This window comes from Callorhinus ursinus, unplaced genomic scaffold, assembly GCF_003265705.2.
Source record: "Callorhinus ursinus isolate GAN/ISIS: 27379988/994484 unplaced genomic scaffold, GSC_fseal_2.0 scaffold8, whole genome shotgun sequence".
Lineage (NCBI taxonomy): Eukaryota > Metazoa > Chordata > Mammalia > Carnivora > Otariidae > Callorhinus > Callorhinus ursinus.
The window spans coordinates 38779169-38802263 of record NW_027397070.1 but is presented as its reverse complement, the minus strand read 5'-3'; the positions used below and the strand labels follow the sequence as shown (position 1 = coordinate 38802263).

General features: G+C 36.8%; 1 protein-coding gene across 19 annotated transcripts in view; it reads right to left on the bottom strand.

Annotated features, from left to right (window-relative positions):
• The window catches only part of FUT8 (fucosyltransferase 8), a 346719-nt gene that overhangs the window by 86684 nt on the left and 236940 nt on the right, over positions 1-23095 (bottom strand). For all 19 annotated transcript variants that reach the window (XM_025869873.2, XM_025869870.2, XM_073895376.1 and 16 more), the window contains 3 exons: positions 17657-17772; positions 17378-17540; positions 6347-6461 (listed from right to left, as the gene is read on the bottom strand). In XM_025869873.2, the coding sequence (XP_025725658.1) occupies positions 6347-6461; positions 17378-17540; positions 17657-17772 (394 nt within the window). The remainder of the gene's footprint in view (positions 1-6346; positions 6462-17377; positions 17541-17656; positions 17773-23095) is intronic.

Genomic DNA, 23095 nt, shown 5'->3' with positions numbered 1-23095 from the left:
TATGCTGAGGTAGTTTCCTTCTGTTCCTATTTTGTTCATTGTTTTTACCATGAAAAGGTATACTGAATTTTGTTGAATGTTTTTTCTGCATCAACCAAGATGATCAGATTTTTTTCCTTTATTTTGTTGATGCAGCATATTACAGTGATCAATTTTCCTATGTTGAACATGTACACAGCTGCTGCTATGAGGCTGGAGGTTGGGGATGGGCAGTTACTGTGGAGCTTAAGAGCAGAAATTAACCAAACCTAATGCAATTTACAGTCAAAGCTTTCCCCTGGAAGTTGTAAGCCTTCAACTGACTCCAGAGTTCCAAACTGGTTGTATTAGTTTCTGCCAGTGCAACTGATGTCTAGATGGGGAGACAGATTCTTGGTGCTCCCTACTCTGCCATTTCTTGGAATTCCTCCCCAGATAATCAGTTTTTAAATAGCACATTAAAAATGTGCTTGACAATCAGAGAAATTTGATTGATGCCTGGTTATTTGATATTAAAGAACTATTCTTAGTATGCAGTTATGTTTTGAAAAAGTATCTTTAACTTTTAGAAATTTATTCTGAATATTTATAAATAAAATGATAAAATGTCTAGGATTTGTTTCAAAATGATCCTGGAGATGGTAAGGAGTGATGGCAGCACAGATGAAACAAAACTGACCATGAATTGGTAATTATTAAAGCTGAATAATGGGTACATAGGAGTTCACTAGTTTCTCATTTTTATATATGCTGAAAGTTTTCCATAATAAAAACTTTATTAAAAAGAGTAATAAAAAAGCCTGTAGTGGGATGCCTGGGTGTCTCAGTTGGTTAGGCGTCTGCCTTCAGCTCAGGTCATAATCCCAGGGTCCTGGGATGGAGTGCCACATTGGGCTCCTTGCATCGGGCTCCTTGCTCAGTGGGGAGCCTGCTTCTCCCTCTGCCTGCCACCCCCCACCCCCCGCTTATGCGCGCGCTCTCTCTCTCTCTGACAAATAAATAATATCTTTAAAAAAAAAAAAAAGCCTGTAGCAAATATTAGTGTAATAGAGATAGGGGAATTAGTAAAAAGATCCAAATAATGAGACAAAAATATAAACATCAAAACAAAAAACTAAAGGAATTAAAAAAAATTGTGTGTGTCTAGGCAGTTGTGTGTATTTGAGGATAATTAATTCAGAGACACTCTGAGAATGTTACTAAACGCTAAGCTTTCTGAGGGCAGACAACATACCATATCTGTTTGTTCACCATTAAATCCTTAGTAACATACCTAATGTCGAGTACATCCAAATACTTGTTGAATAAGCAAACAAAACAAACAATTCAATCAGACCTATGCTCCCACATGCAAGCGCTCTGTAAAATCTATAAGAATTCAAGATAATGTGGTTTTTACTAGAAAACTACCTTCAATAAATTTTCTTTTTTTTCTTATCACCACCTTTGTCCTTCGTCAACTTCTAGTATAACAATCCCCTCTTTCATTTTATGAAAGCTACCCCTGACACTGTATCTACTTACCACTTCTTGTTCTTTTCTCATCAAAACTGTTTATATTTTTGTTCTTGAGGAAGATATTCTCCTTCTCAGTATACTCTTAAGTCTTAGTTCTAAGAAACTGTCTACTTTTCTCTACTTGATCTCTTCTCAAACTAATAATTTCTTTCAAACAGGGAAAGGTCCTAAAAGTTTCTCCCTACTCCAGTTGTTTTACATATCTAATTAACATCTTAATACAGCTAAGCTAATGACTTTGCCTAATGAGTTACAAGTATCACTACCTCTGACTTTATTTTGATTTTCATCCTTGTTGGGCAGAAGTGTAATTATTGTCTGAATCACTCATTAGAACACACTTCACAACTCTGAGGACACCTCATGATGGGTTTGATCTCATGATCAGTACACCAGCAGACAAATGAAGTTTTATAGTTATATTCTAGCCTTAAATCTATTTTAAAGAATTTGTCCTGTCAAAGAAAAATGTGTCTACATCATGTGTTGGAGTTAGGGTCTCTTCACAATCTGAAATACATGTTTAATAGCCTCAACAATGCATTCCTAGTGTGACCTGGACACTTTCCATTTTATAGACCACCTACAGTTGCTGGATTCCACACAGGAAAAGAGAAACTGCCATATCTCTAGGCAGTCTGTTGTTTTTGAATGGAAGAAACAAATCTCTATCTTCCTTTAAAAAGTAAAATACTTGTTCTCCATTTGCACATCTTTTACTTTTCTATGAAAACAAAGAAAATTTACTGGAAAATGGTAGGTTAGTAAAGTCCTATTCACAACATAAACAAGCAATGCCCCCCAAAAAACATCTTTTACCATTGTTATTTTTTTATATGCTTTACTTAGATTACACTAAAAATGGGCTCAATATTGCTTAAATAGTCAACTTTGGGTCTAGGTGGAAAGAAAATTATCCTGAACCAGAAGACAGATAATTTCAAGTTAAACTGGGAAATGCCTTTTGTCATAAGCTATATGCCCTAACTAGCAGCTCTCACCACTGTGGTTGCCAACTTCAAACTGTTCCAAACAAGAAACTAAGGCATTTGTGATCTCTTCCATTGTTTGTTTAATATGTGCTGATTAGAATTTAATATGAGCTGATTAGAAGCCACAAAGTGAATTCTAGTAACACTAATGAAAACAGAATCTCTTCCATGTCAATCAAAAGTCTAGAAAAATGACTTATATTATGGCAAAATGTGGACTCGTGATGAAAATATCAGCAATGTGTAGTTTTTAAAATAAGCCTGGAGTTGATATCTGAAATTTGATTTCAAAATATAAAAAAACAGCACTTTCTCAATTTGTTATGATTTACATAGCACACTAGTAAAGACCAGCACAAAATGGTATTTAAAACAACCCAATATTACATGTTTACTTTATGGATAAAGAACTTTTCAGGTAAACATAGAGAAGACCTTAAGAGAATTACTTGCTCCATTCTACTTGAGCCTAACAGGATACCCAAGGTTGTCTTCAATAAGATTATTATAATCTTTTAGTCAGCCTTTTTATACCACGCCATAACTCCTTCAACTCTAAAGAGAAAATAATTTTAAGACAACCATGGAACTTTGTCCCGCCGAAGTCTAGTTGACATATGTATTTTTTTACTTTCTAGTAACTTTTGTGAAATTGCTTCTCCCAAGTAAAACCACGGTATAGAATAAATGAATGAATATCTAACATTGAGACTAAACTTGACTGAACTATATGACTGAGTCAAGCAGGATTTTCATAAGACATGATATTTGCTCAATTCAAAGCATTGGAGAGTTGCAAAAAGGCTTAGATTTAAAATCAAACCGATTGATGGATTAAGACAAGGGTTTAATCTAGGTTGTTTTCTTTGACCAGGTCTTGCATTATACCTTAAATAAATCAGATTTTAGAAAACTGCTTGTTGGTGATTATAAGAACTGATAATAGATTTCATCAGAATGAGTAAAAATCTAGTAAAACTGAAAATGTTTTCACCTGTCCAAACCAATCACTGAAGTAATTATAAAATCATCTGAATTATTTATTGGGAACACAATAAGGTATTTAAATGACTAAAATCTCCTGAACAGATTTAAACTATTAAAAACGTTTTCTTTTATTGTATCTTTTCCCTATTATTTCCTAGTTAGCTACAAATTATTATCATTCTTTATATAACTGCTGCCTGGTAGGCCAAACAAGGAGAGCCTTCTAAAATCTCCATTAAGTTATATGAACTGCTTATTTTTATGTAGAATACAAGTATTAAAGGTCAAAGATTTTTTCCTTATCTCCCTTCACAGATTTATTTTCTAGTATACTACTCAGTTTCTAAGCCTGTTGAAGTCTTTCAGAATTTAAGTTAATTAAATAGCCTTTTTACAATATTTCACTTAAAGTAATAGTTTGGGAACACCAATACATTTGAATACCAAGAAAAGTTAAAACGGGAAAAAATGTAATCACTCTTAAAAATGTGTATAAATAGCTCACCTCATCTGATTAAACTCTCTAATCCATTTAGTTAAACCAGTAACAAATCATTCTTTTTAAAGTAGCTGTTGTACTTTTCTAAGCTGGGAATAAAAGTTCTAGTCAGAGAAAACATTCCTTACCTATATGTGTTTAATTTTGTTGGAATGGGAGAAAGGACTCTTATTCACCTCAAGCCAAGGAAGGTAAAGAGTGAGTGACTGCCATTGTTAATCTCTAACAAATAATATGTTAAAAATATAGTTTCTGACTTCAAAGAACTTTTGGACTAGAGGGCAAAAATGATCATGAATACATTAAATAATTAAAGAAAAATATTTTTCTGAAATATGTTTTTTCCTACTGAGATTTTCTTCATCTCCTTGAATATAAAAAACCACATTTTCTTTTTCAGTGAAAAAAAAGGAAAAGCATGGAAGTAAGCATCTGTTAAATAGCAATATTTGAAACTGAAAGTAAGGTCCAGCTGAAATGCTGTTTTGCTGTAGTCTAAAAGATTAAAAAAGCCAACATGGTTTTAAATGATTAGCATGATTTACAAGTGAAATTCTCTAACACAGAACCAGAAAAATCAGCATATAGAGGATCAAATTTGCACTATAAGTAAAAGCACTTGGCCAAGAAGAAAAAATAAACTAAAGCAGGTGGCAGGTACTTGTTACAGTATATGGAGCTGAACTATGACCAAATCATAGTTTAAATATGACTTTTGTTGAATAAAAATCTAATGAATATGTGGAAATGGAAGAAACTCAGAAACCATAGTTATTTCCATTTTAAATGAGGATGATAGTTCTGCACCACCAGCTGTTTATAGTTCATTGAATGAGGTTCTAGTTGATAGGAGATAATTACCTCTTCCCTATAGGAGGCAAGTGTTTCTCATTCTGCAGACACCTCTGATGAATGGTCATGGGAGTATGAGACCAAGATAGCATGCCAAAATCAGTTTGGTTTTTAATGATCTCTTTAAACACTTCATTTTCTATTTCTTCCTATTTAAGTGTAGGAAAATGTGCACCTTGAAATATAGAGAATTAGGTCATTGTTATTATTTTACTTTTACAAGACACTTTAACCTTAGAAGGAAAGCAGTCATTGTACATAGAAAATAAACCACTAATAGTATTAGAAAAGGATGGGTGCGGTTTTCAACTTCCAGCATGAATGAAGTTACTTCTAATTCACTGTTTACCCCAAGACTATTCTTTGTTTAAGTTCCCTGTCAGATAACAATGCACCTATCATCCCGGTCACTTCAGCTCTTTCACCCACTTGGTGAACGATCAGTTCAACCTTCCCAGTCTCTCTCAACTTTGTCTCTTCATTTCCAATGCAAACTGTGACATACCTCCATATTTCTCACCTGCAGGGTGGTCCTCACCTCCTAAATGGTTTCCTTGCTTCTAGTCTCTTCCAATAGTAATCCAGTTCAGCCAAAATAAGACTTACAGATTAATAGTATCACCCTCATCATGCTGCTCTTGGGTGTAAAAATCTTTCAAAAGTGGGATGTGGCTCCAAAATAGAAAAAAGCTTATGACATATTAAGCAAAAAACCAGAATTTAAAGTAAATCAATTCTGTTCTTACAAATATGTAAGACTGAGTATGCATATTAATGAGAGTTAGAAGAAAACACAAAAAAAGACGAGAGTAGATGTAAAAGGGCCTGGGACTTGTGGCTGTTTGCTGTTATAATGATGTTTATGAAACAAAATCTTTTAAGCAACCACTTGCTGCTTATGCACCATAAAGCTTAACCTGCACCCGAGGACCTCTGCAATCTGGCTCCCAAACCTACCTTTTCCAGCTTATTTTACACCCCACCTGTTTACACAACCCAAAACTCCAGACAAATTAAATGTCCCATTCCTCAATGGGTTCCCGTCCTGCTCTTTCCCAACTATGGACCATTATTCATATCCCAGTCTCCAGCTAGTACACTCTTTTCCATTTCTATGTGCCTAAATCCTATCCAAATGTCCTTTTCAGCTCAATTCAAAAACCTTTTCCACAAAGCTATCCCTGATTATCTTCTTCCTTCAATGAGCATTTCATCTGTATGTCTCACGTAAAATGTACCACTTCCTACTTCGCATTGCTGTGTGTGTGTGTGTGTGTGTGTGTGTTTGTGTGTGTGTGTGTGTGTGTAAGAAGTAGCTCCTTTAAGGCAGAGGCTTTGTTTTAGACATCTTTGTATTGCACTGAAGACATAACATAGCATCTTTCTGAATAAATATATAAAATGAGTAAATACTTAAAAAAAAGGGCTAGGAAGACTAAAAACCAACAGCAACTCTTAGTCTTATTATGATTTTCCTTCTTTTTTCATTTATGTTTATTTCTTTACTTAGTTTTCTTACCTGAAGATATGTTATTCTCCGCTGGACCAGCTCTGTCAGATCTTTGGCCTCTTTTTCCCTCCAATCACCTGCTCCATCTGTTTGACTGAGGTAGTACAGATCCGTCATTATAGACCTATAAAACAAACAACATTTGGAAGTTTAACTTACTTGTACTTCATCATAGGATTACACAAAAATCATGAGAATCAAATTCTTCATAAAGATTGATACTCACTGATGCTGGTTCTCATTCTTTATTTTCTATTAAGACTGTGAAATTCAACAATTAGTCCCTAACATCCAAGATTGGTTCCTACAGTAAATTTCCACCACTGAGAAAAATATACTGTTTTCCCCCAGGCCAGTCAGCTGCACTTATTTCCCAACACAGAGAACTACAGATATCAGGAGGAAGTGGAAACCCATAGCAAAGAAACAGGTAAATTAACATAAGGGAGAGAAATAAGTTGGTGCCAGTACTTGAATACTACATTTTTGTTCTCTCATTTCTTTACCCCTCTTAACTTATCTGTTCATACATAAACACGCTGAGTGGTTGGAATAAAAAATGAGAGGAAAATTCTGACATAACTCTTAAACAATTTCCAAACCAAGGTTCAGCAAACATTTTTCTGTTAAGGGGCCTGACAGTAAGTATTTCAGGCTTTGTGGGCCTCTTTTGCTTTTGTAGCAGGAAAACTGCCGAAGACAGTAAGTAAATGCATGCATGTGCCTGTTTTCCAATAAAACTTTAGTCACAAAAACAGGATATGGCCCAAAGTTGGATCTTTGGGAGGTGCTTATTAGGTCATGAGGGTAGAACCCTTATGAATGGGATTGCTGCTCTTATAAAAGACCCCACAGAACTCCTTAGCCCCTTCCATCATGTGAGGACACTGTGAGAAGGTGCTGTCCATGAACAAGAAAGCGGGTCCTCACCAGACCCCAAATTTGGACTTGATCTTGGACTCCCTGGCTCCAGAACTGTGAGAAATAAGTTTCTGTTGTTTATAAGCTAAACAGTTTTTGGTATTTTTGTTATAGCAGCCTGAACGGACTACACATTGCTATTTATACTCCAATCCTCAGAGTTGTTTCAGAGCTTTTACCTTGTATATGAAGAGTACCTACTAATAATTCTACAACTAAGAGAAAATATCCATTGGGTGTGGGTGAAAGTAATACATGGTACTGAAGACCAGTCAGAAAAATGATCCAATATCCTCTGCCTTATAGCACTCTGAAGAAGGGGATTAATTAGTGAGAACTCATTTAAGAGATAATGAAACCAGCCTTCAACAATTGTGATTAGGAATACAAGGCATAGTCCCAATTCTCTGTTGCTAGTTGCTAAACCATTTAATAACAAACCAATGGCACCCCCACAGGAAAAACTAAAGTCTTATTTATTATCATAGAAAACCATTAAAACTACACACAATTAGCAGAGTATCTAATAATAGCTAGCATCTTTGAATAAGCAAAACTATTAATAATGTACAAATAAAAGTTAAAAATAATAGCCATAATTTAAAATATTCATCCAACAGTGGAATAGCTTTACACAATGCTTTGGAACAAAAGGGTCATCTGTGAAGCATTTTAGGCGTTTGCTTAATGTGTCAACATTAGTGCACAGAACACTTTGCACTTTGTTGCCCTGTTTGCCCTTCCTTATCAGGACAACAGTTGATTATGTGATGTTTTATTTTTATATTATTCTCACTTAAGATTTAAAACATTCTCAAAAAATTTTATGAAAAAGAGTAACTGTACTTGGAAAAACCAAACCTACAACTTACTGCCTTGAGAAATTAACTTACAGTCTTACACAACAGACAGAGGTTCAACTTTTAAGTTTTTTTCAGATTATAAAACTGAGGCCCCTATAGACTATTATGTAGCCTACAGTATTCTTTTATAGTTTTACTTTTACTAGGGGAAATGTCACCACCCATATGATATTGTGTGAGCTGATCATGGAAACACATGAGAAATCTTAGACTATAATGGTGTTACAGGGCTCAGCTGGAAGTTTATTTTCTCAGTTTTTTTTTTTTAAGGTTTATTTATTTATTTATTTGAGAGTGTCAAATCATTCTTGAGTTTGGAAACCACACCCAAGGAGATGTAAGGTTGGGGGCAGGCAAAGCAGAATCAGAGCAATTAGATGAGACACCTTTTCTACCTTTAGATTCTCCTTCCAGTGCAAACTTTATTTTAGAGGAGGATGTTTCCTTACTGAAGATGGAGAATCATGATCCGGCTGATAGAAACTAAGTGATAAGAAGAATAAGGACAATTTCATATGACAATGTTCCCTCTTTCCATGGATATTAGGAGGAATGTTCTAGTACCACTTAAAAATAAGCCTGGATTCCTGAGGAGAAAGACAATCATACACAAACATTTTGTCTAAAGGAATTAAAAACTGAAGAAAAAGTATCTACATTCCAGTTTAATGTAATTCTCAATTAGGTCACATCTCAAAGAACTTAAGGCCTTCCTTCATTGCCTCCTCTGTGTGTGTGTGTATGAAATAAAAAACAAGAACAGCTTTGAAGGTTCACAAAACTTAACTTTTCAAGAATGGAAATAACAACTCTTTGACCTTTCAAAGACAGTCTAGTAGCACCTACCTTATAAAGTGAGTGAAAACGCAAGCTATTGTGCTATAATAGCTATGATCAGCAATTCTGATCAAATAAATCTATAACCTATTAAGCTACTAATCTTCCCTATAACCAGATACTGCACTCCTTATCTGAGTCAAAGTCCTTTCCTTTGCTACATAATCCCCTATACACAGTATCAAACAGTCAATCAGCATAATTAGCCGTATCATTTATCATTTGGGAAATAGCTCACCTCAGTCTTACCAAAGGTGTTTTATATATTACTGATAATAAGATGATGCAGACCAGGCCAGAGCAATGAGACTTGCTGCTTCACCAGATAATTTCTCAATAATTTCAGTCAACTAAATTGAGAAATAGTTCATCAGCCCTGTAAGCCCTCCTTTCCTTCAGTCTGAAGTTTAATAATTGCTATAATTTAAAATCAGAAAAGAAGTAGCTCCAGGACCTATTTCATAAACACTGGTGTCTAGCAATACAAGAAATGCAAAAAGAACCAAAGCAACAGTGATTAAATTAAATATGTCTCTGGGCAACCTAAGATGGTGATAAGGCAGAATTTTCCATGATATCCCCAGAGGTTGAGGGACAGATATGTATAGTTATAAATCCAAGCACTGAACATATACTACTACACAAATAATAAAATCACAATGACAAAAATAATCACTCTGAACTGTTAATCTTCCTCTATTTCAAAGAGGCCACAGTCAACTCATGATCAATGATGTGAAAGCAGCAGGTAAATTTGACTGTATTATTATGAAGTATGGTAATATGCAATTGCTAGAATGAAATCATCACTTGAAAATCTAGTTTGGCAGTGTCTTATAAATTAAAGAGACACTCAACACATGACCCACAAATCCTGCTCTAAATATTTAATCCAAAAGCAATGAAAACATGTTTCTGCAAAAACATGCATGTTAATGTTTGTAGTGGCTTTACACATAATCACCAAAACAAGTAAACAACCCAAATGTCTTTCAACTGGTGAATGGATAAACTATCAGTGGTATATCCATACAGTGAGATATTACTTAGCAATAAAAAGAATGAACTACCAATACACAAAACAACATGGGTGAATCTCAGATGCATTATGCCAAGTGAAAGAAACCACACTCAAAAAGCTACATAATATAATGATCGCATTTACACAAAATTCTGGGAAAGGCAAAATTATAGGTGCAGGAAACAGACCTAATGACTGCCAAGGACTGGGGCTGGGAAGGTGCTGACTACAAAGGAGCACGGAGAAACTTCTCAGGGTAGTAGCAATGTTCTGTATCTTGATTGTGGTGGTGGTAACAAAACTGCAAGCATTTGTCAAAACTCACAGAAATATAGACTAAAATACGTACATTTTATTGTGTATAAATTATGTCACAATAAAACTGATTTAGAAAGGGAGAAAAAAAGAGGATCAGTATTTTTATCAGAACAAAGTTTTAAAAAGAAAAAAAAAAAACCCTTTGAAAAAACAAAAGCCCATAAATGTGTTACCTATAATTGATGTCTTTCTGAACTAAAAACTGACAAAAGTGATTCATAGGGAAAGGCGAACAAAAACAATGATTGACTCAACCTCTAACTGATTTCTCAGAGAACACAGACTTTTAGTCCAGAGACAACCTATACCCTATATGCGGGCAAGTGTGAAAATGCAATGAGGATTTTTGTGTAATGTAAAAATCACCATAGGCAAACACAAAAGTCTGTTTTAATTTTAATTCTTATAAAGATCTTGAATATTATCAGTAAGATGGCATAGTCCACATACATACAAATCCTTTCTGCTTGTACATTCGTAGCTTTAGGGTTATTTCTCCAGTGTCTGGCTATGCTTTGCTCATTATTGTCTCACTGTATTCTGATACAGATGCCTCAAGTTAAATTACTACCCTGTGAAGTTACATCCCAAGTTCCTTCGAATTTCTGCTTTAGATAGCAAAAGAAATCGACTGGGGTACCTTGGGTACCTTTCCATTTTTGTTTTCAGTAAAATAATATTATTTAACATATACTAGAAGGTAGTGTCAGGAGTCATAATATATTTAAAACAAAATTCAACTTACAAAAAATTTAACATTGATTTACATCAACTTTAGAGTCCACTTTTTACATTTGTATGTATTTTTCCATTTCTACATACAGTCATAAAATATATGCACAAAATAATTCTTTATATAATAATTTTAATTTAAAAAAGACCTGACAGTTAAATTCTCAAGTACTTTAATTAAATCACTCAAAATTTAAAATTAAACACTAAGAATTCAATAGCCAAAATTCTCTTTTATTTTTTTAAATATTTTTATTGTTATGTTAATCACCATACATTACATCATTAGTTTTTGATGTAGTGCTCCATGATTCATTGTTTGTGCATAACACCCAGTGCTCCACGCAGAATGTGCCCTCTTTAATACCCATCACCAGGCTAACCCATCCCCCCACCCTCCTCCCCTCTAGAACCCTGTTTGTTTTTCAGAGTCCATTGGTCTCTCATGGTTCGTCTCCCCCTCCGACTTATTCCCCTTCATTCTTCCCCTCCTGCTATCTTCTTCTTTTTCTTTTTCCTTAACATATGTTGCATTATTTGTTTCAGAAGTACAGATCTGTGATTCAACAGTCTTGCACAATTCACAGCGCTCACCATAGCACATACCCTCCCCAATGTCTATCACCCAGCCACCCCATCCCTCCCACCCCCACCACTCCAGCAAACTCAGTTTGTTTCCTGAGATTAAGAATTCCTCATATCAGTGAGGTCATACAGTACCTGTCTTTCTCTGATTGACTTATTTCGCTCAGCATAACACCCTCCAGTTCCATCCACGTCGTTGCAAATGGCAAGATCTCATTCCTTTTGATGGCTGCATAATATTCCATTGTGTATATATACCATTTCTTCTTTATCCATTCATCTGTCGATGGACATCTTGGCACTTTCCACAGTTTGGCTATTGTGGACATTGCTGCTATAAACATTGGGGTGCACGTACCCCTTGGGATCCCTACATTTGTATCTTTGTGGTAAATACCCAGTAGTGCAATTGCTGGATCGTATGGTAGCTCTATTTAAAACTGTTTGAGGAACCTCCATACTGTTTTCCAGAGTGGTTGCACCAGCTTACATTCGCACCAACAGTGTAGGAGGGTTCCCCTTTCTCCACATCCCCGCCAACATCTGTCGTTTACTGACTTGTTCATTCTAGCCATTCTGAGTGGTGTGAGGTGGTATCTCACTGAGGTTTTGATTTGGATTTCCCTGATGCCGAGCGATGTTGAGCACTTTTTCATGTGTCTGTTGGCCATTTGGATGTCTTCTTTGGAAAAATGTCTGTTCATGTCTTCTGCCCATTTCTTGATTGGATCATTTGTTCTTTGGGTGTTGAGTTTGATAAGTTCTTTATAGATTTTGGATACTAGCCCTTTATCTGATATGTCATTTGAAAATATTTTCTCCCATTCTGTCGGTTGTCTTTTGGTTTTGTGGACTGTTTCTTTTGCTGTGCAAAAGCTTTTTATCTTGATGAAATCCCAATAGTTCATTTTTGCCCTGGCTTCCCTTGCCTCTGGCAATGTTTCTAGGAAGAAGTTGCTGTGGCTGAGGTCGAAGAGGTGGCTACCTGTGTTCTCCTTTAGGATTTTGATGGACTCCTGTCTCACGTTTAGGTCTTTCAACCATTTGGAGTCTATTTCTGTGTGTGGTGTAAGGAAATGGTTCAGTTTCATTCTTCTGCATGTGGCTGTCCAATTTTCCCAACACCATTTGTTGAAGAGACTGTCTTTTTTCCATTGGACATTCTTTCTTGCTTTGTCAAAGATTAGTTGACCATAGAGTTGAGGGTCCATTTCTGGGCTCTCGATTCTGTTCCATTGATCTATGTGTCTGTTTTTGTGCCAGTACCGTACTGTCTTGATGACGACAGCTTTGTAATAGAGCTGGAAGTCCGGAATTGTGATGCTGCCAGCTTTGCTTTTCTTTTTCAATATTCCTCGGGCTACTCGGGGTCTCTTCTGGTTCCATACAAATTTTAGGATTATTTGTTCCATTTCTTTGAAAAAAGTGGATGGTATTTTGATGGGGATTGCATTGAATGTGTAGGTTGCTCTAGGTAGCATTGACATCTTCACAATGTTTGTTCTTCCAATCCATGAGCATGGAACGTTTTTCCATTTCTTTGTGTCTTCTTCAATTTCTTTCATGAGTATTTTATAGTTTTCTGAGTACAGATCCTTTGCCTCTTTGGTTAAATTTATTCCTAGCTATCTTATGGTTTTGGGTGCAATTGTAAATGGGATCGACTCCTTGATTTGTCTCTCTTCTGTCTTGTTGTTGGTGTACAGGAATGCAACTGATTTCTGTGCATTGATTTTATATCCTGCTACTTTACTGAATTCCTGTATGAGTTCTAGCAGTTTTGGGGTGGAGTCTTTTGGGTTTTCCACATACAGTATCATATCATCTGCAAAGAGTGAGAGTTTGACTTCCTCTTTGCCGATTTGGATGCCTTTGATTTCTTTTTGTTGTCTGATTGCTGTGGCTGCGACTTCTAATACTATGTTGAATAGCAGTGGTGATGGTGGACATCCCTGCCCCATTCCTGATCTTAGGGGAAAAGCTCTCTGCTTTTCCCGATTGAGAATGATATTCGCTGTAGGATTTTCATAGATGGCTTTTATGATATTGAGGTATGTACCCTCTATCCCTATACTCTGAAAGAGTTTTGATCAAGAAAGGATGCTGTACTTTGTCAAATGCTTTTTCTGCATCTATTAAGAGGATCATATGATTCTTGTTCTTTCTTTTGTTAATGTATTGTATCAAGTTGATTGATTTGTGGATGTTGAACCAGCCTTGCAGCCCAGCGATAAATCCCACTTGGGCATGGTGAATAATCCTTTTAATGTACTGTTGGATCCTATTGGCTAGTATTTTGGTGAGAATTTTTGCATCCATGTTCATCAAGGATATTGGTCTGTAATTCTCCTTTTTGATGGGGTCTTTGTCTGGTTTGGGGATCAAGGTAATGGTGGCCTCATAAAATGAGTTTGGAAGTTTTCCTTCCATTTCTATTTTTTGGAACAGTTTCAGAAGAATAGGTATTAATTCTTCTTGAAATGTCTGATAGAATTCCCCTGGGAAGCCATCTGGCCCTGGGCTTTTGTTTCTTGGGAGATTTTTGATGACTGCTTCCATTTCCTTAGTGGTTATAGGTCTGTTCAGGTTTTCTATTTCTTCCTGGTTCAATTTTGGTAGTTGATACATCTCTAGGAATGCACCCATTTCTTCCAGGTTATCTAATTTGCTGGCATAGAGTTGCTCATAATATGTTCTTATAATTGTTTGTATTTCTTTGGTGTTGGTTGTGATCTCTCCTCTTTCATTCATGATTTTGTTGATTTGGGTCATTTCTCTTTTCTTTTTGATCAGTCTGGCCAGGGGTTTATCAATCTTGTTAATTCTTTCGAAGAACCAGCTCCTAGTTTCGTTGATCTGTTCTACTGTTCTTTTGGTTTCTAGTTCATTGATTTCTGCTCTGATCTTTATTATTTCTCTTCTCCTGCTGGGTTTAGGCTTTATTTGCTGTTCTTTCTCCAGCTCCTTTAGGTGTAGGGTTAGGTTGTGTATTAGAGACCTTTCTTGTTTCTTGAGAAAGGCTTGTATTGCTATATACTTTCCTCTCAGGACTGCCTTTGCTGTATCCCAAAGATTTTGAACAGTTGTGTTTTCATTTTCATTGGTTTCCATGAATTTTTTTAATTCTTCTTTAATTTCCTGGTTGATCCATTCATTCATTAGTAGGATGCTCTTTAGCCTCCACGTATTTGAGTTCTTTCGACTTTCCTCTTGTGATTGAGTTCAAGTTTCAAAGCATTATGGTCTGAAAATATGCACGAAATAATCCCAATCTTTTGGTACCAGTTGAGACCTGATTTGTGCCCTAGGGTGTGATCAATTCTGGAGAATGTTCCATGGGCACTAGAGAAGAATGTGTATTCCCTTGCTTTGGGATGGAATGTTCTGAATATGTCTGTGAAGTCCATTTGGTCCAGTGTGTCATTTAAAGTCTTTATTTCCTTGTTGATCTTTTGCTTAGATGATCTGTCCATTTCAGTCAGGGGGGTGTCAAAGTCCCCCACTATTATTGTATTGTTGTCAATCTGTTTCTTCGCTTTTGTTATTAATCGCCTTATATAATTGGCTGCTCCCACGTTAGGGGCATAGATATTTACAATTGTTAGATCTTCTTGTTGGATAGACCCTTTAAGTAGGATATAGTGTCCTTCTTCATCTCTTATTACAGTCTTTGGTTTAAAATCTAATTTGTCTGATATAAGGATTGCCACCCCAGCTTTCTTTTGGTGTCCATTAGCATGGTAAATGGTTTTCCACCCCCTCACTTTCAATCTGGGGGTGTCTTTGCGTCTAAAATGAGTCTCTTGCAGACAGCATATGGATGGGTCTTGCTTTTTAATCGAATCTGATAGCCTGTGTCTTTTGATTGGGGCATTTAGCCCATTTACATTCAGGGTAACTATTGAAAGGTATGAATTTAGTGCCACTGTATTGCCTGTAAGGTGACTGTGACTGTATATTGTCTGTGTTCCTTTCTGATCTGTGCTGCTTTTACGCTCTGTCTTTGCTTAGAGGACCCCTTTCAATATTTCTTGGAGGGCTGGTTTTGTGTTTGCAAATTCCTTTAGTTTTTGTTTGTCCTGGAAGCTTTTTATCTCTCCTTCAATTTTCAATGAGAGCCTAGCTGGTTATAGTATTCTTGGCTGCATATTTTTCTCGTTTAGTGCTCTGGAGATATCATGTCAGTCCTTTCTGGCCTGCCAGGTCTCTGTGGATAGGTCTGTTGCCAATGTAATATTTCTACCATTGTAGGTTACATATCTCTTCTCCCGAGCTGCTTTCAGGATTTTCTCTTTGTCTCTGAGACTCGTAAGTTTTACTATTAGATGTCGGGGTGTTGACCTATTTTTATTGACAAAATTCTCCTTTAAATACCACATAGTCTACCCAACTCAAATCCTCTTCAGATGTACATTTTCCTATAAAACTTTGATAAGCAAAGCACACAAGCACACAGCTCCAATTAGCAGAATCATGAGGCCCAGAATCAGCTTTAGGGTAGAGAAGCAATAAGGATACAGTCAGCATCTGGTCTGATGATCTAAGTATGGCTAAAACTTCCAAAGGGGGAGGGCTAAATGCATCTTGAAATTTATGCTTACTTTAGTAGATTAATGCTGAAATGATTCCAATGAACTGATGGATTTTATTTGTAATTTCACTTAAAATAGAACAACAATATTTCAAAATCCATACAATATTGCTACTGATGTTAATATATATGAATCTCTTGGTTGTGGAGTAATTCTTTTCTTCTTCACAGTGGTAGGTTGTGTTAATACAACAATTTTTCTTTTACTGTTCACTAATGAGACAGTAATTGCCACCAGAATCCTACTGGGAATATAGAATTGTATATATAATAGGCATAAGGACAGATTTCATTTTATTTATAATGATTCTCAGATACACTGTGTTCTGCATGAATACACCAGTACCAAAAGGTTTTCCTTTCTATGGAAGATAAACTGCATATTTTCAGGAATGTGTAAACAGGAGAAATATACTTAACAGGAGATTTCAGATTCTTATTTCTAGCAACTAAGTAGAAAAATAATTAAAAGAATGCACCCTTTCATCAAAAAACCGTTAACCTTTAATTAGGAATCCTAAAAAGGTGCTATTTTAAAGTTTTTAATGTCTGAATTAGAAACATAACTTCCAGCCTCAGTATGAGTTCCAATATACTGTAATGTAAAAACTGCATACTCCAATTATTGATTGTTTATGAAGGAAATTTACAGGAAGATATTTTAATGTATTTACTGGCTGACATCACTACCTTCAGAGTTTACTTAGGGCTTATTATATAAAGATTTCTAGAAATACATTTTATTTTTATTTAAAAAAAATTTTTTTTAAGATTTTATTTATTTGTCAGAGAGAGAGCAGAGAGAGGGAGAGAGCACAAGCAGGGGGAGTGGCAGGCAGAGGGAGAAGCAGGCTTCCCGCTGAGCAGGGAGCCCGATGTGGGCCTCGATCCCAGGACCCTGGGATCATGACCTGAGCCGAAGGCAGATGCTTAACTGACTGAGCCACCCAGATGCCCATAGAAATACATTTTAAATAATATTTTCCAGTGATATGTTTTAGTTGATGAACTACATTTGGGAATTATTGTCCTTGAAACCTCAGGTACTCTTCTCCTAAATATGGTAGGTATCACTTACCATTCAGCAGGGAAATTAACAGAAGTTCCAGTTTATATTCTTAGATTATAATCTTTATCAAAGCCCAAATGAAATGTAAAAAAAAGAATAGCACCTTTCATGATGTCCCAAATCTGACAGAAATTCATCTGCATGTCTTTGGAGTACATTTCCTTCTAAATTCTTTAATTTCTTCAATTCACTTTGTAGAAAAAACCAGAGCTCTTTAGCTCCATTTTCAATCCTCCTCCTTAGGATTTCATGATCCTTCCCCAGACCTGCAGTCAAAGAATAAATAGTATCAATATTCCCAACATTTTGATGAAAGAAAGTCTTTAATTATTTGTGGTAATATCAATATATTAAAGAGGGAAAACACTGCATAATCACCTACCATTTCTAGTTTGTTTCTTATAATTTTCAATCTGTTCTTTGGCCTTCAAAAGCTGTTCTTCTAAAGCACGAACCCTTCCTGAAGCTGGCCCCTGATCAATGGGACCTTCTGGTATCCTGTAGTTCAAAAAAGAAAATGTAAACATTTAGCTTATAAATCATGCAACAGAATTAAAGCTTATTTGCTACAACATATTTCTCGGTAACTCTAGAAGTCACAAACCATATATTAGAAGTACAAAATAAAATTTTCTCTCCAAAGGTGTAGGATAAAGCATAAACAATGGAATGATACTGAACAAAAGCAGAAAAAAAATAATCTAGCTCAGAGATCTATGATCTTCTAGGAATAAAGGAATCTTTAGAACTGTGTCCTAAAAACTCTCATCATATTACTTAGAAAAACACCATCAGTAGCAAAGTGGTCAATTCTTCATTAGCGTCAAGAGCAACAAAGGTGAAGGAGAGGTGACAAAAAGGCTTAAGGGAAATAAGAAAGCATGTATCTGAACATGAGCCTGTGCTCAAATAGCAAATACAAATTATTTCTGAATTAACCACAATATCAGGCTATGTAAATCTGTGCTCCAATTCATGAACTCATGACCTCAGATTACTAAGTACTGCTTTTATAGAAGGATAAGACAAGACCAGGAGATGAAGCATATCAGGAGAAAAACTGAAGATTAATGTCCTGTTTGTTTCTATCAGAAATGAAAAATATCGGCCAACAACATAAAATGTTGGAACATAGCAGAGGAACTCCAGGATTTCTTGTTTATGTTATCAACCTATCCATACAACTTACAAACAGGACTTGTTCTTAACATGTTTTGTTTTTATATGACTTTGGCAACATTCTGTACTCCATTTTAGCCATAAAAGACATCTATATCCCAATCCTGGAATCTATAAATGCTACGTTATATGGCAAAAGAAACTTTAAATATATGATTAATTAAGTTAAGGATCTTGAGATGGGGCAGGGGGGGAGATATCGTCCTGGATTATCCAGGTGGGCCCTAACTGTAATCACAAAGGTTCTTACAAGAGGGAGACAGAGGGAGATTTTACTGTAAAAGAGGAGAAGATGGTGTGGCTTTAAAGCTTTAAAGATGGAGGGTGGGTCATGAGCAACAAATATGAAGAATGCAACTTTAGAAGCCCGGAAAAGCAAGGGAAGAGATTCTCCCCTAGAGTTTCCCAGAGGAAATATGGCCCTGCTGACACTATGGTTTTGGCCCAGTAAAACTCACCTCAGACTTCCAGCTCCCAAACTGTAAGAGAATAAATTTCTATTGTTTTGAGCCACAAAGTCTGTGGTATCTGTTACAGTAGCAATAGAAAACTAACACACGTACACATATACATCCATACATCTGTCTGTATATACACATATGTGTAATTATTGTGAAGATTAAATAATGGCTGATTTTTCTTCCAAAATCTATAAAAGTACTTAGCACAATATTTGGCAATAAACTTTCAGGACTATTGTATCTGGGCTCAATCATTTTAGAGATGAGCTGTAATCTCAAAATATCTGGGGTATCCTTATCACAGTCATTTTAAGGAAACAATTTTTAAAATATACTTGGCAGAACTGAAATTCAGATGTCAATTCAGTCATTTGATGCAAAGACTCCAATACAGATTTCTTACTCGTTTTCGAACACTTTTTTATATAGCAGAGGAAGCCAAATTAACTATTACGTACCTATACCACTTCAGAATACATGTTTAGTAAAGAAGCTCTTGGTATAGCTCTACCAGAGTAAATGAAGTATTCTGTAGTTGTATGCATTAACATTGAACAGCAGCATGAAAAATAACGATTCTCTAATCATGAGTATCCCAGGCTACAAAATTTGAATTACAAAGCCTTCATTTGTATACATATAAAGTGAATAATGATAAAATATATAGAGTTGTTAGGTGCACAATTACCCAATTTATAAGCTCAAATGTGCATACATTCATAAATGAGGCATTTCCTGGCATATAATTTTTAAAATTTGGCTTTTAATCTCTTTCTGAATTAGATGGCTGATTTCTAGGTAATAATTTGAAAACAGAATAAAACTACTACCTCTTGAATTTATTTTGACAGCAATATGCCATAGGACAAGAATGTCCTTTTCCAGAACATATCTTAATGACAGAAAATTTCAGACAATACAAAGATATGTCTAGGTTCTCCTTTTTATCTCATTTCTTCATATATTGATGAAAAACATTAGTGTAAAATAGGCAAGAAAAAAAACAGCATAAAATCATTTCAGCAGATTTCCATTAAGTACTAAGTCCAATTTAATTTTAATAAAACATACATGAACTAGTAATTTATATTACATTATAATATACAATAACCTAATCCAACTGTGGATAAACTGTAGATAAAAGTAATGGAGAAGCCAGTGTAAAAAAAGTACACAATAAGGACTATTCTTTCCAAAACCCATCCAGAAAAGAGTCAATCTGCAAGGACATTATCTGTATATTTGGGATTTGAGGGTTTTTTTGTTTTTTTTTTTTTGAAATCATACTCACTCTACAAAAGATATATAGGACATCTTCTGGCCAAGATGAAGCAACAGAGATTAAATTTACCATAATTCCTGAAACGAGTGAAAACCCAGACAAAACGTATTTAACAATGGTTTAATAAAACTGGCATCAGGAGACCGCCACTAGAAAGATAGCAAAATAGGTGGTTCCCAACTTCGGTCCCCTTCAGGGAAAGGGCAAATAGCAACTATCTAAAGACAAGATATTTGTGAAGACCCCAGAATATGGTGGTGAGGCTGAAGCATCCACTTGGGCCACAAAACCCGAGAAAAACCTCATTAGAATAAGGTACGAGGGAGAGAAGGAAAGATGGCAGCGGAGCAGGGGACCCTATTTCAACTGGTCCCCAGAATTGAGCTGGATATCTACCAGACCACTATTGAGCACCCACGAAACCAGCCTGAGATGTAAGAAGATCTGGATCTCTACAAACAGAATATCGCAGGCAGTTGGTTTGGAGGTACGAAGAGGGGAGCCGTGATTCCGGGGGCAGATATTGGAGGAAAAATGGCAGCGGAGGGTGCCTGGCCATGGGGAATCTCACACCGCCGGTGAGCGACAGCCTCGCGTGCTGGGGACGGGGCACAGACTCGCAGACCGGTAGTGGCGGGGAAATGACTTTAGGGCAGCCCCCGGGGCAGAAACCCCGAGTGGCAGGGTGGCTCCTGCGAACTGGGAGCAGCTTGCGGTTTTAGAAACAAAGGGCAGAGAGGAGCCCCGACCTGGAGGCAGGACTAGGGGCGCTGCGGACGGGCACACAACCCTGGACGCTGCAGTTTATAGCAGCACGGACGGAAACGGAGACAGTGTGGCCTGGCGAGCTCACTAAAGAACAGACTGCGGTCTCTCTGCTCTGAGGCAGAGGGTTGGAAGTGGTCTCTTCTGCTCTGACTTGAGGAAGAGACGTGGAAAGCCGCCAGGGAAAGCCACCAGAGAACAAAAGCCCCAAAAACTGATTCCCACGGAGCCCATCCCCCACCACAGGGGGGCAGGGCAACTCCACCAGAACAGGGTTGCCTGAGGAACAGCGTGGCAGGCCCCTCCCCCAGAAGACAGGCTGGGAAAACAAGAGGCCAGCAACCCTAAGATCCCAAGAAAACAGGTGCATCTTGCTTGGGTTCTAGTCAGTAATTTGGACTTTATACATTCCCTCAAACAAACACCCATCAACAGAATGACTAGGAGGAGGAACCCCCAAAATAGAAAAGACTCAGAGATTTTGACTTATGCTGCAGATTTACAAATGGATGCAGATATAACCAAGATGTCGGAGATGGAATTCAGGCTAGCAATTGTGAAGAAATGGCTAGAATGGAGAAATCAAGTAATGGCAACATAGAGTCTCTAAGGGCAGAAATGAAAGCCGAATTGACAGAACTTGAAAATGCTATCGAGATCCAATCCAATCTAGATAATCTAACAGCTAGGGTAACTGAGGCAGAAGAACGAATAAGTGACCTGGAAGACAGTATAATAGATAAAAAGGGAAAAGAGGAGGCCAGGGAAAAACAACTCAGAATCCATGAAAATAGAATCAGAGAAATAAGTGACACCATGAAGCATTCCGATGTCAGAATAATTGGAATCCCGGAGGGAGTGGAGAGAGAGACAGGACTAGAAGATGTATTTGAGCAAATCGTAGCTGAGAAGTTCCCGAATCTGGGGAATGAAACAAACATTCGTGTCCTAGAGGCAGAGAGGAGCCCTCCCAAGATCAAGGAAAACAGGCCAACACCCCGGCATGTAATAGTAAAACTTGCAAATCTTAGAACCAAGGAAACCATCTTAAGGGCAGTTAGGGGGAAGAGATTCCTTACATACAGAGGGAGGAACATCAGAATAACATCAGACCTATCCAGAGAGACCTGGCAAGCCAGAAAGGCCTGGCAAGACATATTCAGGGTACTAAATGAGAAGAACATGCAGCCAAGAATACTTTATCCAGAAGGCTGTCATTTAGAATGGATGGAGAGATGCAGAGCTTCCACGACCGGCAGAAACTGAAAGAATAGGTGACCACTAAGCCAGCCCTGCAAGAAATATTAAGGGGGGTTCTATAAAAGGAGAAAGACCCCAAGAGTCATATACAACAGAAAGTTACAGGGACAATCTATAAAAACAACGTCTTCACAGGCAACATGATGACAATTAATTCATATCTTTCAATAATCAAGCTCAACGTGAATGGCCTAAATGCTCCCATAAAACGGCACAGGGTTGCAGATTGGATAAAAAGATAGGACCCATCCATATGCTGCCTACAAGAGACTCATTATGAACCTAAAGATACATCCAGACTGAAAGTGAAGGGATGGAGATCCATCTTCCATGCCAGCAGACCTCAAAAGAAAGCTCGGGTAGCAATTCTTGTATCAGATTAAAATTAGATTTTAAACTAAAGTCTGTAATTAGAGACACAGAAGGACACTATATCATTCTGAAAGGGTCTATCCAACAAGAAGATCTAACAATTGTAAATATCTATGCCCCCAACATGGGAGCAGCCATCTACATAAGCCAACTGTTAACCAAAATAAAGAGTTATATTGATAACAATATGTTAATTGTAGGAGACCTCAATACTCCACTCTCAGCAATGGACAGATCATCTAAGCAGAAAATCAACAAGGAAACAAGAGCTTTGAATGATACACTAGACCAGATGGACCTCATAGATATTTACAGAACATTCCACCCTAAAACAACAGAATACTCATTCTTCTCGAGCACTCATGGAACTTTCTCCAGAATACACCACATACTAGGTCACAAATCAGGTCTCAACCTATACCAAAAGATTGAGATTATTCCCTGCATATTCTCAGGCCACAATGCTTTAAAACTGGAACTCAATCACAAGAAAAAATTTGGC